The following is a 14,888-nucleotide window of genomic DNA, read 5'->3' as shown; positions in this document are numbered from 1 at the left end:
TCATGACTTCTTCCCATTGGATGAGGATGGTTTTGTGCCACCTGTTAATAGGTGAATGGGGTTTCCTTTCCTTTGCCACCCCAGCCTTTCCCCTATGTGGGCAGGGATGCCAGGACTTGGGTGTAAGTGAGTGGATTGAGGAACTTGGGTGTAAGCAAGTGGATTCAGGAACTAATCGCTTCTGGCCAAAGTGGTCTAAAATTCTGAACCTTTGAGCTTTGTGTTGAAACTTCGTTTCAAGGCGGCATCTGTCTCTGGACACCAGGCAGCGCCCCCCCCCCCCCGGGGCCCAGCTGATTTGGTCATGAGTAGAGGCAGCTCTGTGCCTGGTGGTGGCCATCCCAGCGCCTCAAAGGGCACAGCATCTCTGGGGGAAGGGAGTTTGGCAGAATTGAAGTGGGTGGTGGTGGAAGGAACTGGGCCACCTTCCGTTCAGATGAACTGTTTTGTAAAGCTGATAACAAACGAGTCCAGCTGCAGGGGCTGCGCAGCCATGTTCCTCCTCTCCTGGAAATTAGACGCAAGAGCCTCTGTGAGTGACACATGATAGGTTTATTAACGACTCAGCAGCAGCCGCCGCCTGGCGTGTGGCGGCTTTTATTGGGTGCAATCTTTCTCCTTAAGCCGAACTGCATGTATGCGGCGGAGGCTTCGGAACATCTGGCCAGGGTGATGTGTTTTCCTTGTCTGCACCTGCAAGCATCAGGGTGCCCATGAGCGAAAGCCTAATTAAATCTTCCTTAAAGCTGGCGGGGGGGGGGGAGCCTTTTGAGGGTGGCTGTGCTTAGCCATGCTGGCAACCGAGAGAGATGCGTTTCTTCCCACCCGGGCTGCTGGTGGAAGCCCTGCCGTGCAGACCAGGGGAGGTTAAGAGCCCCCAACCGGCTTCCTTGCTTGCAAGTCGATCCAGGAGGCGAAAGGAGCGGCGGGGAGGGGGTGTTAGGAGACCCCCCCCCCACCCTAAAGGGGCAACCACCTAACGAACCTGGGCGGGGCCTCCCGAAGGAGAGGGTGGAGGGCGGCCCCAGGTGTGTGAGTGGGGGGGGAGCAAGCAAGCGGGGGGGGCGCACGGGGCACGTGTGTCCCACTGCAGGAAGCAGAGGCCTCCCTTGCAGGGCTGGCGTTTTCCGCCCGCCCCCCTCCCTCCCGAATGGTGCTCCGCCCGTCCTACCGTTGCCGGGGAGACTGAACTTCCGCCTCTCTCCCGGCCCCGCCTACAGCTGCGTGCGCAGAGCTCAGCGGGGCCGCGCGGCTGGGCCAATCGGAGCGCCGCCTCGTCCTGGGGAGGCGGAAGGCAGGCAGGCGGCTCTTCCGCCGGAAGTGGCTCTTGGTGCCTGGTTGCCAGGGCAACGGCGCGCTTGAGCGGGAGAAGCGGAGGCGCCGCGGCGATGCAGGCGAAGATGGTGAGCGGCGGCCCCTCCCCGCCCCCTCCCCCCAGCCCTGCGAGGTAGGCCGTCCGCGGCCTCCTCCCCCTCCTCCCCCCCGGTGACTGGCGCTCCCCCCGTGGTCCGCAGGGGGCGACGCCGGCGCAGCAGCTGGAGCGGCGGCAGCACGAGGCCTACCTGCGGCAGCTGCGGGAGGAGGCGCACGAGCTGAAGGTGCGGCGCGTGCACCAGCTGGAGGTGATGTGCGAGGCCGAGGAGCGCGTGGAGCGCCGGCGCCTGTCCCGCCTGCTGCGCGAGGAGGAGCACGAGCGCCGCCTGGACCACGCCCTCCGCCACGTGAGTGACCGAGGGGCCCCCTCGAGGGCAGCGGGCGGGCCCCGGGCCACTGTGGCGCCTCCCCACCCACCCACCCCCTCCCATGCTGTGTGCTGTGCTCCTCCGGCCGCAGGCGCAAGAGAACAAGAGGCTGCGGGAGCAGGAGCTGCAGCAGGAGGAGAAGCTGGCGGCGGAGCTGGCCCACCTGCAGCGGGAGCAGCTCAAGGACGAGAAGATGCGCCAGCAGATCAGGGAGAACAGGTGAGGGAGGGAGGGAGGGAGGGAGGGAGGGAGAGCCTCTCGGCCGGCCCTGCCAGGAACTCCACCCCCCCCCCGGGGCTGCCCCTGCTGCTTGGCAAGGCGGAAGGAAGGAAGGAAGGAAGGAAGGAAGGAAGGAAGGAAGGAAGGAAGGAAGGAAGGAAGAGGCCGCTTTGGATGTACTTACCTTCTGGACCAAGGGAGCATCATGGAGGAGCCCCCCCCCCCCCGACCTTTCTAGGATGATGCGTCCCTTGTGGTACCTGTGCCGTGGAAGATGCCACGTCCTCCTGGTGCTTAAGGCTGGAGAGCAAGGAGGTCGTATCTGGAGGGGGGAGGGCTTCTGGTCCAGCTTCTGTAGCCCCCCCCCCCTCCACCTCAGCCATCCCTTTCCTGCCGTTTATGAAATTGCTACCCCCTCCAAGCAATTGGAGGGGGTAGCAATTCTGGTGTGGATAGCGTGTTACTATCCAGCAATTCTGGTGTGGATAGCGTGTTACTCGTTTCTTTTTTTTTTAGCCTTGAACTACGGGAGCTGGAGAGGAAGCTGAAATTTGCATACCTCAACCAAGAAAGGGCCGCCCAGATTGCTGAAAGGGAAGCTCTGAAATTTGAACAGATGGTAGGTGACAGGCGGTGGTGGCTCTTGACCTCTCAAATGTTATTCCTGGGGCTGGGGAAGTGATCTTATTTCCTTTGGTTACAGAACATTTTTGCAGACTTTTTTTTAAAAATGCAGACCTGTGAATCGGCCTGATGCTGAATCGGCCTGAGGGCTTCCTTCAGCTGAGACCATCAGGGCCTCTCCGGGGCCTTTCCTGCTGCTGGCAGGAACTGAACCTGTGGCCTTCTGCTTGCCAGGCAGCTGCTGTGCCGCTGAGCCACGCCCCCCTTGCACAACTGGGCTGCTGCAGTTCATGCAGTTGTGTGTTGTAATTAGCTAAAAGGTCCCATTCCGGTTGGTTTGTCGAAGTCCGAATGCTTGCCTGCCTGCCTTCATACTAGATGTAGGACATTGTACTGGCATCGCTTACTGAGGGGGCATTCATGTCTGGCCCTAGTTGAAGGTGTCACTCTTGTGCCTTTCTGTTGAAGCTGAGAGTGTTCTTCAAAGTGTGGGTGTTGCTGCTGTTGCCCGTGCTTTGATATTTCCCTTCCCGAGCGGCCGGTGTGCGTGTTCCAGCATTGTGAGATCAGAGGAATGGATGAAGTTTTCCCCTTTCCTTTTTTCCTTGCAAGGGCAGAAGAGCGATGGGGAGCTGGCCAGAGCCATGAAGGAAGAGCAGGAGAAGGCCAGGCTGGCCGAGAGCGCGGTGGAGACGAGGCGGAATCAGGAGAAAGTCCTTTATCAGCAAGAGCTGGAGAAGCAGCTGGAGGAGGGCGAGAGGCAGAAGCAGGCCGCCTACGAGGAGTTCCTCCGAGACAAGCTCCTCATCGACGCCATCGTCAGGAAGATCTATGAGGAAGACGAAAGGTTGGCTGCCTGGGGAGGGTCCTGGCAAGGAGCCTGCCGTGAGACGCCACAGTGGCCTCGGAGGGTTGACTTGGGCTGAGTCTTCTGGGGCAGGAGGAGAGATTCTCCCAGGCCTGCCTCAGACACTGGCCTGAGCCCCTGCGCTGTTGTGCCCAGGTGAGGGGCCCGGGTGGGGGCTTTGGGGGCCCCGGGGGCTTCTGCCTGACAGCAGCAGGGACTCTCCCACCCTGCAGAGGAGGGCATTCAACAGAGCAGCCACTGAAACGGAAATGCTGCAGCAAGAGCGGAGCACCGGGAGTGGAGGGCAGCCGGGCAGCTCCTTTGGGCAGATCAATAACGCTTGAGCTTGCCTGGGGCGTGAGCTTTTCAACCCTCTTCTAGAGCACGGCAGGAAAGGATGGAGAAGAAGAGGCTGACCCAGCGCTTCATCGAAGAGTTTAAACGAGACCAGGAGCTGCGGCGGCAGAGGCAGCGCGAGGAGGTGGAGGAGGAGAACAGGAAGATCCTGGCCTTTGCCAACATGTGGCAGCAGAGAGAAGACAAGCGGATGGCTCAAGTCCACGAGAACGAGGAGCAGAAGCGCAAGCTCCAGCAGATGGTGAGAGGGCACCCCTGGTGTGGCCATGAGCCCTCGTCCTTGAAGGGGCAGCCCTTCACGCCTGCCCTCCTCCCTTTCCCTTGCAGATGGTGGAGCACATGGAAAGAGAGCGGCAGGAGCGAGAAGAGCTGGAGCTGCTCCGTGAGGAGCTCTCTCTGGAGGAGCAAGCGGCGGCCGACAGGAAGAAGGAGAGGGTGAGGCTCTGTTTGAACAGTGTGGCTTGACAGCAACAGGTGGAGGGGCTGCGGGCCCCCCCTTTCCCGCGACTATCAGCTAACTTTCCTAACTGGTGAGAGGGGCCTACTTAGAGTCATAGAGTTGGAAGAGACCCCAAGGGGCATCAAGTCCAACCCCATCAAAGCACTCCTGACAGGTGGCCATCCAGCCTCTCTTTAAAAATCTCCAAAGGAGACTCCACCTCACTCCGAGGTTGTGCATTCCACTGTTGAACAGCCCCTTATTGTCAGGAAGTTTTTCCTGATGTTTAGGTGGAATCTCTTTTCTGCACCTTGAACCCATGACTCCTGGTCCTAGTCTCTGGAGCAGCAGAAAACTAGCTTGCTCCCTCACCAACATGGCATCCTTTCAAATATCTAAAAGTGGCTATTGTGTCACCTCTTAAGAACATAAGAACTAGCCTGCTGGATCAGACCAGAGTCCATCTAGTCCAGCACTCTGCTACTCGCAGTGGCCCACCAGGTGCCTTTGGGAGCTCACCTGCAGGAGGTGAAAGCAATGGCCTTCTGCTGCTGCTGCTCCTGAGCACCTGGTCTGCTAAGGCCTTTGCAACCTCAGATCAAGGAGGATCAAGATTGGTAGCCATAGATCGACTTCTCCTCCATAAATCTGTCCAAACCCCTTTTAAAGCTATCCAGGTGAGTGGCCATCACCACCTCCTGTGGCAGCATCTTCTGAACACCAATCACACAGTGCGTGAAGAAGTGTTTCCTTTTATTAGTCCTAATTCTTCCCCCCAGCATTTTCAATGGATGCCCCCTGGTTCTAGTATTGTGAGAAAGAGAGAACAATTTCTCCCTGTCAACATTTTCTACCCCATGCATAATTTTATAGACTTCAATCCTATCCCCCCTCAGCCGCCTCCTCTCCAAACTAAAGAGTCCCAAACGCTCTTCACCTTCTCTTCACCAAACTGAACATCCCCAGCTCCCTAAGCCTCTCCTCATAGGGCATGGAGTCCAGATCTTTTATCATGTTGGTTGCCCTCAAGCTGCCCAGAGGTGCATCGACTTGCCTTGGGCAACTGAGGCAAGCGCTTGCTCCCATCCTGCTCGGGGCAGTGCGGCAGCCCAGTTCCAAGACGCGTCAGGTCCCTTCTGGCTCCTCAGGGTGGCTGGCCCCCTTCGCCTGCTCACCAGCTGTGAGTGTGGCAGCTCTCCTGTGCTGCTGTGTCATCAGCTCCTACTGTGCAAGCAGTGATCTGTTGCTGAGGAGGAGGAGGCCTGTCCCATCACTGTTTGGAGGAGACAAGAAGGCCTTTCTCTGGGTCCTCCTCCTCTGCCTGTGCAGGGCAGCCTTAAGTCTCTGCAAGTGGTCTTTCTGCACTCCTGTCTTCTCAGATCGGAAAGAGTTGAAGAGGCAGGGGTGGTGGCGGCGTTCCTGTGAAAGGGCGTTTCTGCCTCCCAGGTGTGAGGGCTGGTGGCAGAAGGCAGGCTTGCCCTGGCATCTTTTGCACCCTGGACACCTGTGTAGGACCAGTTCCACAGAGTGCCTGAGCGCCCATAGACGCGTGGGAGGTGGCCTGCTAGTTCTCGGCCCACACAGTACGCAGCTCTTGTCTCCCGCAGGAAGAGATGGAAAAGAAAATCCGGCAGCGCTTGGAGCTGCGGCACTCCTACGAAGAGCAGCTGGCTGTGCGGGAGGTGCTGCAGCAGGCCCTGCGAGAGGAGGAGGCCGCCTTCTGCCAGGCCATGCTGGCCAAGTTTGCGGAGGACGACCGCATCGAACAGATGAACGCCCAGAAGCGGAGGATGAAGCAGCTGGAGCACCGGAGGGCCGTGCAGCAACTGATCGAAGACCGACGCAAACAGTTCCTGGCAGACAAGGTGAGCCCCGTCTGGCTTGGAGCCCGACCCAGGTGAGCTGCCCCCAGGACCCCAATCGGGACCCCAGGTGAGAGCTCCTCCTTTGCGGCTGCCCACGCAGATCACCCAGAGTTTGCAAGGAACTTGTCCGGTGTCAGTGAAATCGACTTGAGATCAATCTCGGGAGAAATGGGATGCACATTGTGGGATGTGTTAAGGGGCCCTGCACGGCGAGGAGACTCAGTGCCTTGTAGCAAGTGGTAGGAATAGGTTTCCTAGCAGTGCTGACTGACCCGAGTGCATGCTGGGTGTGTGTGGGTGTGGTGTGTGCGAATGAGGGCAGCTGGTATTCTGCACTTCCGTTTTGGAACCCTGTCTTTGATGACGAGAAAAACCAAGTCTCTTCTTTGGGGCAGGAGCGTGAGCTGGAGGAGAGGCAGCTGGAAGAGAAGAGGGCTGACGCCGTGAAGGCCATCGTTGAAGAAGAACGCCGCAAGCTGCTCCAGCAACATGCTGTCAAGCTGCTGGGGTACCTTCCCCGAGTAAGTGGGGTGCAGGGGCAGCAGGACCAATGGGCCTGTACGTCAGGATCCCGCCATTGCTTTGGAAGGGCCCCCCGTCGGCCTCCCTGTCTTCTGATGGCTGGACTGTGTGGAAGGCGCCGGTCCAGCCGTGTGTGACACGGATCTGCCCCGTTCCCACAGTTGGAGGGCAGAGTGCACAGCTACCAAACCAGCCTCACGGTTCTCCGTGTGAGGCCGCTTCCTGCTGTTGGGGCCGCCGGACAAGAAAGGGAGGTGGGTCGCAGACCAGGGTGCAGCAGTGCCATTTGCTTTCCTGACTCCACAAGGGCACGGGGTCCCTGCTTTCGCCCAGTTCCCCCGCAGCACTTGTAAGGAGAGAGCTGGAGTCTGCACTTCTGCCAGGCGTGGGGCAGCAGGCTCAGGAAGGCCAGGGGAAAGGGGAAGTCTCTGGCCTTTAAAGGCTGCCACTAGTTCAGAAGGCAAAAGAATGCAGCTGGGAATGGGGCCTGCCAGGGGGCAAAGCAGAGGGGAGACGGCCGAGCCCTGGGGAAGCAGGACTGAGATATCCTTGGGGATTCCTGGGGCTTTGTCGCAAGCCAGATCCAGCCTCAGAGTGGGGAAGAGGGAGCTGCCCCATGGGCTTCCCTCTGGCCAGAGCGGTCTCCATTCTGGGTCACTCATTCTCTGTCCCGCACCTCTGCCCTTCCTGCGTCTGTCCAGGGAGTTCTTAAAGATGAGCAAGACATCGACATGCTTGGAGAAGAGTTTCGGCAAGTTTACCAGAAGAGAAAAAACGTGGGGCTTGCAGAAGAAACCGGAGGTGAATCTACTTCTTCCCAGTAACTGTGGCTCCCGTGGTTTAGGCCGGCACTAACTGTGACCCTCTTGTGTCTTCCTGGGGGGTGGTTCATTCCCGCTTATACTATATGGTCTTGTTTGGAAAGCAATCTTTGTCTCAACTCAAGAAAGAGGGGGACCTGGAAAGAGGAGCTGGATGGGAGTTCGCATTAAAAAGAATGTTTCCGCCAAGTCTGTGCAGGTGAAGTGTTTAGTCCCATCAAGCGATTGAAAACTTGACTCGGATACCCAGCAGCGGCAGAGGCTGAATGGGCCTCCTCTCAAGCAAGGGTCCCTTCCCTTGTTGTCCGCTGGGAGGCACTGCAGAGCTAAGCAGAGGACGGGCCCTTCAGGAGGGCCGGGTGACCCTCTCAGATTGCAGAGGCACAACCGGAGTCCTTGGCACAGGCCCTCAATCGTTCTGGAGGCTAAAGTTTAGCTCTTGTCAATTTTAGAAGGCAGGAAAGCTCCTAAGCCATTTTTTTTAAAGTGGCTAGCTGCTGATGCAAAGGGAGGAGAAACCAAGCAGGGAAAAACACGGCCAGTACACCCGTTTTCTAGAAAACCAGACATTTAATTGATTCCCCCAAAGGGGTGTTTGCTCAGAAACGCCACACACACTACACACACACACGTGTCCTCCAGTCCATGCTTGGGGTGGGTTAGGAATTCCCCCATTCAAGAGCTTTCATGAACTCCTCTTCAGTGAACGACAGCATCTTCGCAGCTTCGATGTGCATCTAGGAGAAAGAAAACAATCTGACCAAGTCTTTCCTTTCTTGAGGGAATTCTGACGGTGCATCTGTTAGAGGAAGCTGCTCAGCTCAGCTTTTCCCCTGCTCTAAGAAAGCCGGCTGCAGGCAGGCAGGCAGGCAGAGCTGTACACCCCTGCCCCCATTAAGAAATGGCCCACCTGGCACCCCAGCTCTAGGCTGCTCAGCCCACCCACCCCTGCAGCTTGTGTCGTATGGAATCTGCCAGGCAGGGGCACCCTTCCCCCTGGGAATCCTCTGCCGTGGCCTTCCACACAGAACCGAAGGGGTTTCTCTGCTGTGCTGTGCTCCTTTGCAGGGTTACTTCAAACAGAAACTCACAACACAGATAGCACAGGGGGCAAGAGAAGGGGAAGCAGATCCCCCTCAAATTGTGTGTGTGTGGGGGGGAGGGAAGTTCCAGAAGGGGGGAGCCCACAAAGCTACCTTTCCGCTGAGTCGGGGGTGGGGAGGAGTCTCCAGTCTGGACTGAACGGGCCTCTCCTCCATGACCGGAAAAGAGTCAGTCGAGGACCGTGGAAGGCAGAGCCTGCATTGGCTGGTAACCTCAAAACACCCCCCCGCCCCCGCTCCAACCTGAATGTCGTTCAGCACAGCCGGCCAGTCGCTGAGGGTAACTTGCCTTTTGCCTCTTCAAAACGTCGATTAATTTCAACTGTTTCGTGAAAGCAGACATCAGTTCTCCCTTTTGTTTCTCGAGCCTCTTCTTTTCCACCCTCAGTTCTTCCAGCTTTTGGTGTTCTTGGTTGACTAGATGCTGGCGGAGGGGGAAAAAACACAAGTAGGTGAGGAGGCTGGAGCTGCAGAGTTCCCCACCACCACCAGAGGGCCCAGGAGCTGCGCCCAACCACACCCTGCCTCTCGGCAAGCGGCATTCCTGCAGGCGTGGTGCCCAAAAGGGAACTCAGCTTATGGCATGCCCTGGCTAGCCAAAGGCAGCCGGGCTCTGCAGATGACCAGGCCTACCGGAAGGGCCTCTGGAGAGAAACAGACTGGCATTATTGCCAGCTCCAGATTTCTCTAAAAGAAGTCTCCCATTCTAGTCTGAACTCAGTGGTTGGCACCCACAGGTGCAGGCAGAGACACACGTGGCCGGAATGGTAGGTCCCACCCAGAGCGCCTAAAGTTCTTGGAAGAGCCTTTGGTCACACTTAGGCGCTCCCCTGTTCTGGAAGGGAAAAGGGAGAAGGCCCCTGCCACGCGTGACACCCCCAGGCCTCTTCTCCGTGGCTGGAGCTGGCCCTCCACATACCTTGCTGCTTTCTTTCATCTTGGTCACCTCCAGTTTGGCTCTCTCTGCTTCCTCCAGGGCCCGGTTCAGGCGCACTTCCATGGTGCCCTGGCTGGCGGAGGCCTGCTTCTGTGCCCGCTTGAGCGTCTCCAACTCCTGCACAATGACCCACGGGGGCAGGAGAGAGGTCAGAGGGGGACACGCAAGCAGCCAGGCTGAGCCCACCAGAACCCCCGCTACAACCTGCTGGCTCTCTCTTCCGGGTCGGCGCTGATGGAGCTCCCAGGACTTGCCGGGAGAGGCGCCTCCCCACGCCCTCCTTCCTGCAGCCTCACCAGCCGTGGGGCGAGCTCTGTTGGGGCACCTTCCCCCGGTTGCCCGAGGACTCGTCTGCGGATGCTGCTGCCCCGAGCTCCCAGTTCACGCTGGCCTATGAGGAAGTCCCTCGTGTTCTGGAGAGGCCAAGGAGGCCGCCAGAGACCGCCGCGTGTTCCCCTTGGGCCCCCTTCCAACAACCCAGGAGGCTGTTTCTAGCATGCCCTTTGCCCCTAGCAGGGGGGCATTTTCCTGCCTGGACTCTCTCCCTCCAAAGGCCCCCAACTGGCCCACCAGCGGGCCCCGCTCCTTCCCACCACTCCGGAGGCAGCGCAGCCTTTCCTTCCCTTCCGGCAGCCGGCTCCGTGGGCCCTCACCTTCTCCAGACCAGAGAGCTGCTGCTGCAGGCCTTCCGCCCTCCGGTTGGCTTCCTCCGCCAGCTGCTTGTACTTGTCCAGCTGAGCCTGCTGGGTGCCGGACGTTCGCTGCAGCTTCTTGTGGGCTTCTTCAGCCTCCTTCAGCCGGAGGGTTAAATCCCGGGACTCATCGTCCTGCAGGCCGAAAGGGAACGCAGAGAGAGAGAGCGCACGGGGCACTCGGAGGGAGGGAGGGAGGGAGGGGAGCGGCCAAAAAACACTCCAGTCTTTTGGTAGCCACCTGCCACGTTTGAAGACACGGAGCAGGTACGGGCTGTGGGCTCCATAAAGGGCAGCAGGAGCTCTGCAAGTGGAGGCTACAGCCCAGCAGGGCCCACTGGCACCAGGAAAAGGCTCTCCCAGCTGGAGACTCCTCCATAGAGCTAGGGCAGAAAGTCCTGCCTTGGGGGAGTGGGTGAAGACACCCCCCACCCACCCCGCTCCTGGAACTCCCCTCTTGCTCAGCTGCCTGCAGAGTGTCTCTGCCAGGCAGAGCCATCCTTCCGCATACACCTGGCTGCCCTCAGCAACTGGAAGCCAGGTGGGGTTAAAAGGTCACACAAAGGGGCAGGAGGGGCAGCCCACATCTCCGTCCTCACCTTTTGGCTGCACTCCCGTGCGAGACTATCCAGCTCCTCTTGCATCACGCGCAGTTTTGCCTTCAGAAACCGGATCTGGGCCTCTGTGAACGTCCAGTGGTTTCGTTTAACGCTCTAGGTGCTGGCTGCCTCAAGCGTCTAACTAGGCAAACTGCTGGCCAGACATGGGACTTGCATGTCCCGCTCCCCTTGCAATTTGAGAAGTGAGCCCAGGGGTCTTCCGGGCCTTCAAGCATCAACCCAACCCCATCTCTGGCTTCCGGGCCTTCAAGCTCAACCCAACCCCATCTTTGGCTGGTCGAGGCTGGCAACTGGTTGTCCCTGGGCGGGTGACGCTTTGGCGCCAGTGCCAAATGAAGCCCTCTGCAAGACACCTCCCCGCCCCCCCCACTGCTGGCTTCAATCTCTCCACCCCTTTTTGTCCTAGAAAACCTCGAGTGGCTCCCCGAGTTTTCTAGAGTTCTGGAAGGAAGAAAACTTGAATGACTTGGGAAAATGCCGTAAAAGCCGTCCTACTCAGAGGTGGGATCCAGCAGGTTCTCACAGGTTCCCGAGAGTAGGTTACTCATTATTTGTGTGTGCCGAGAGGGGGTTACTAATAGGTGATTTTGCCACGTGATTTTTGCCTTAGTTACGCCCCTCCTCTCAGCAGTAGCGCGCAGAACTTGAAGCAGTCCAGCAGGAGGTGCACCGGCGTGCATGGCACCCTGCGCCTGCGTGCATTCGTTTCCCACCCAAGGACCGGCGCAGCGGCTGCGTCCTTGCCACAGCCCCGCCCAGGAATGCCCTGCCCCCAGAATGCCCGGCCACGCCCCGTCGTGCCCCGCCCAGCCCCATTGGCGCTATGCCACAGTTTGAATCCCACCACCATGGGAACCTGTTACTAAAATTTTTGGATCCCACCACTGGTCCTACCTGTTCCAATTTCACTCCCTGGACTGAGCAGGGGGTCCTCTCCGAGTTCTGGCCAGGACCCCCCTCCTTCTTCCAGCTGCGCCTCGATCTTGCCAATGGTCTTTGCCAGAGAGAAGTCTGGCACCGCTACGTCAGCAGCTGCACTCGGGACAGCGCGGGACCCTGACTTGGCGCTGGAAGGACACGGGAAGAGCAGCAGGCACAAAAAGGGGGAGCGCTTGGTAGCCAGTGGCTCCTCGATCACCAGCCCTTTCTAAAGCGGGGGGTGGGGGGGGAACAGGCAGACAGCCAAGGTTTGTAGGCAGGACTGTGGAGCCTCTCACAGCCTCTGGCCCCATTGGCTGAATTGCCGCGCTGCAGCTGTGGCTTGCATGGCTCCTGTTTTACACAGCAATGTATTTTAAAACTTATTTGCTTCCTTGAGGCAGGGATGAAATGCAAAGTTATACCCAGCAACCACCCTGACCTTGTTCTGGTCAAGTGTCTGAGGACAAAGGATCGCGGAGAGGGTTGTCCCAAGTGCCCAAATTGGGGTCTAAACTCTGCCCACACACCCACCCTACCTCGATACAGTTGCGCCCCGCTTCTTGCCAGACTGGGTCCTCGGCCGAGCTGCAGCAGCAGAGCCAGGTTTCTTGTTTGCTGGCTAAAGAAAGTCCACAAAATGCCCACGCTTTCATTTCTACCGCTATCGCCCTGCCCGTTCCCTTTCTCCGGATTCCTGCAGGGCCACTCCTGCTCCTTTTCTCACAAGTAGGGAAGAGTGATGTGCTTGGTGGAGGAAGCCCCCCTTGCCCCCCTAGCCAGCCTCCAAGGGTCACCTTGGGTGGGGTAAAAATGGGACAGCCCAGCTTCAGATGGTACCCAGTGTGCCCCATAAGGTGCAGGACTTCCTGCATCCAACCAGCGAGAAGCCCTCCTTTGCTTTCCCCATGCCAGAGGCCAGGGCAGCCAGGAGCCCTCGCACCTGTGCTCTAGCAGACTGCTGAAAGGCAGGTGTCTGTCTGTCTGCCCGTCTGCCCAAAGGGACAGCACCAGTCCTAGCCCTGAGGCCCCAGGAGCGAAGAAGGTGAAGAGCCAGAGCCAGCAGCCTCCCCTCTGCCAAGGAATCTAGGAGGTTTCTGAAGGATCTGGCCTGGGCACACCTTGCGAGTAAAAACTGACTCCTTTTGACAGATGCAACACCTGCAGGGACCCCCCCCCCCCCAGCAGCCAGCCCAGAGACTGTAGTCAGCATCTGCCAGTTGGGGCTCTGTTGCCTTTGGCCCCGGCTGCCAAACCCTGCCTGCCGGGCACCATTCTGTGGTTGCCCAAGGCTTTGCCTCCAGCCAGGTGAGTGGGCAGAGGGCTGCCTTTGGCAGATGCCCACAGGTCTACTAAATCACCTTGAATACTGAGACATCAAACAGTGCACAACTGAGGGAGAAAAAACAACCACAGAGAAAGGCCTGGCTGGACTTTGGCCGCCTCTTAAAGCAGCAGCGAGCACCCAAACAGATCCTGCATCATCAGTACCTTGTGGGCGTGAGGAAGAGTCGGTGGTTCGGGGGAACGCAGGTCTCTGGCGAGAGAGAAACAATTGCAGGACAGGTGTCACTTAAAAGGAAAGGAAAGCAATACTGCAATGTAGGCAAAATATAGACCCATGGTGGCGAACCTGTGGCACTCCAGATGTTATGGACTACAATTCCCATCAGCCCCTGACGACTGCTGGCAGGGGCTGATGGGAATTGTAGTCCATAACATCTGGAGTGCCAAAGGTTCGCCACCACTGATATAGACCTTCAGAGGAGGGCAGGTTTCCTCCGGTCCTTTGCAGATATTTTTTTCCAGAATTGTCAAAGGGAACGAAGAGGATCGCACACGCTGGACGGGTTTCAGTGGCAGGGGGGGCTTTCCTTGCATGCCCAGCAGTGCCGGGGGGGGGCGCCCAGTCTGCCCGCTGGTCAGGGTGTGCACGGGGGCCAGGGTCCCTGGCTAGAGAGCCTCCTGGGACGGCCCCCTCCAGCAGACCAGGCGCCTGGCTTGGGGGCAGCTCTGCTTTGCTGCTCTTTGCTGTGGGGGGAGGGGGTCAAGCAGAAAAGCCCCCCCTTGCTTCGAGGTGCCCTGCCCTGGGCAGCAGACACAGGCTGCAGCATGAGTAAAGGGGGGGAGGCCAGGATCGGTGCCCCCGCCCTGCCAGGGCGCCTTGTGGCTACGGGGGCAGGGGAGGCAGGGGGCGTGTCTGCCCTGCAGGAGAAGGGGACCCCCACCCCCCCCCCCAGGCGCAGAGCCCCGGACCTCGAGCAGGCGGGGTCCTCGTCCAGGCGGCGGTCCGGGTGGGCGGAGGGGGGCCGGGACAGCCTCTCGTGCTGCTCTCTCTGCAGGGAAGGGGGAGGAGGGTTACAGGGGAGGGCCATCCCCATCGCCCCCCCTAGCCCACCGCCCCCGAGACCCCCCCACCCCCCCCCCCGGGACTACTCACCACTGCCTGCTCCGCCTGCCGCACCAGCGCCGCGGTCTTGGCCTCCAGCTCGGCGTTGAGGCGCCTGCAAAGAGCGGACAGGCAGGGCCGGGTGAGCCTACCCTGCGGGGCCGTCGTGGCCGGGGGGGGAGGGAGGGGCGGGCTGGGCTGGGCGGGTCCCCCCCCTTACTTGTACTCGCGCTCCTTGGCCAGGAGGGCGGCGGGGACTCCGGCGGGGCCCCCCTCGGGCGGGGCGGGGGCCAGGAGAGCGGAGCCCCCCCGCCGGCCCCCTCCGCCCCCCCGGCCCGCGCAGGGACCCGCCGCCGCCGCCATCTTGAGGGCCTGGGCGCTGGGCGTCGTTGCCAGGCAACCGCGCGGCCTAGTCGCGAGGCCAGGCGGGGGAGGCCCCGGAAGGCCGGCGGGGCGCCGGGGAGGGAGGGAGGGGGGGCTGCTTCCCGCCCAGAGGAGGCCCAACGCGGCCTCCCTGTCGGCCTCACAACCACCCTGCGAGGTGGGCCGGGCCCAGAGAGTGGCCGGGCTGAGGCCACCCAGCGACCCCATGATTGCGCGAGTGGGGATTCGGCCCTCACAGATCTGAATCCCCTGAGCCACAGGGGTCAATACAGTTCCCATCACCCCCTGCCAGCATGATGCTTATGGACTACAATCCCCATCACCCCCTGCCAGCATGATGCTTATTGACTACAGTTCCCATCATCCCCTGCCAGCATGATGCTTATGGACTACAATCCCCATCACCCCC

General features: G+C 59.8%; 2 protein-coding genes across 2 annotated transcripts; one reads left to right on the top strand and one right to left on the bottom strand.

The window, feature by feature from the left end:
* The first annotated feature begins 1,325 nt into the window (after window positions 1–1,325).
* MNS1 (meiosis specific nuclear structural 1) lies at window positions 1,326–7,625 on the top strand. The gene is made up of 10 exons (XM_048481985.1): window positions 1,326–1,403; window positions 1,515–1,721; window positions 1,834–1,961; window positions 2,478–2,580; window positions 3,203–3,432; window positions 3,814–4,030; window positions 4,117–4,224; window positions 5,836–6,093; window positions 6,489–6,614; window positions 7,317–7,625. The coding sequence occupies exons 1-10, from the start codon at window positions 1,389–1,391 to the stop codon at window positions 7,437–7,439; spliced, it is 1,515 nt and encodes a 504-aa protein (XP_048337942.1). The 5' UTR covers window positions 1,326–1,388; the 3' UTR covers window positions 7,440–7,625.
* Window positions 7,626–7,986: 361 nt separating this feature from the next.
* Window positions 7,987–14,490, bottom strand: TEX9 (testis expressed 9). Its single transcript, XM_048481987.1, has 11 exons — window positions 14,316–14,490; window positions 14,147–14,210; window positions 13,963–14,042; window positions 13,198–13,243; window positions 12,246–12,328; window positions 11,683–11,855; window positions 10,768–10,850; window positions 10,130–10,303; window positions 9,459–9,593; window positions 8,829–8,963; window positions 7,987–8,173 (listed from the first exon to the last, which is right to left on the bottom strand). Exons 1-11 carry the CDS (start codon window positions 14,456–14,458, stop codon window positions 8,096–8,098), a joined length of 1,194 nt encoding a protein of 397 aa, XP_048337944.1. The 5' UTR covers window positions 14,459–14,490; the 3' UTR covers window positions 7,987–8,095.
* Between the last annotated feature and the right edge of the window lie 398 nt (window positions 14,491–14,888).

The sequence above is a fragment of the Sphaerodactylus townsendi genome, linkage group LG17, assembly GCF_021028975.2.
Source record: "Sphaerodactylus townsendi isolate TG3544 linkage group LG17, MPM_Stown_v2.3, whole genome shotgun sequence".
In the NCBI taxonomy this organism is placed as follows: domain Eukaryota; kingdom Metazoa; phylum Chordata; class Lepidosauria; order Squamata; family Sphaerodactylidae; genus Sphaerodactylus; species Sphaerodactylus townsendi.
This window is presented reverse-complemented; position numbering and strand designations above follow the sequence as displayed.

Coding starts and splice junctions, on each gene's coding strand:
- MNS1 (XM_048481985.1), top strand. Junction 4,225..5,835: donor CCGACAGGAAGAAGGAGAGG/GTGAGGCTCTGT, acceptor TGTCTCCCGCAG/GAAGAGATGGAAAAGAAAAT. Junction 6,094..6,488: donor AACAGTTCCTGGCAGACAAG/GTGAGCCCCGTC, acceptor TCTTTGGGGCAG/GAGCGTGAGCTGGAGGAGAG.
- TEX9 (XM_048481987.1), bottom strand. CDS start 14,458: ATGGCGGCGGCGGCGGGTCCCTGCGCGGGCCGGGGGGGCGGAGGGGGC. Junction 13,244..13,962: donor GAGGACCCCGCCTGCTCGAG/GTCCGGGGCTCT, acceptor CTCTCTCGCCAG/AGACCTGCGTTCCCCCGAAC. Junction 9,594..10,129: donor AGCTCTCTGGTCTGGAGAAG/GTGAGGGCCCAC, acceptor GTCATTGTGCAG/GAGTTGGAGACGCTCAAGCG.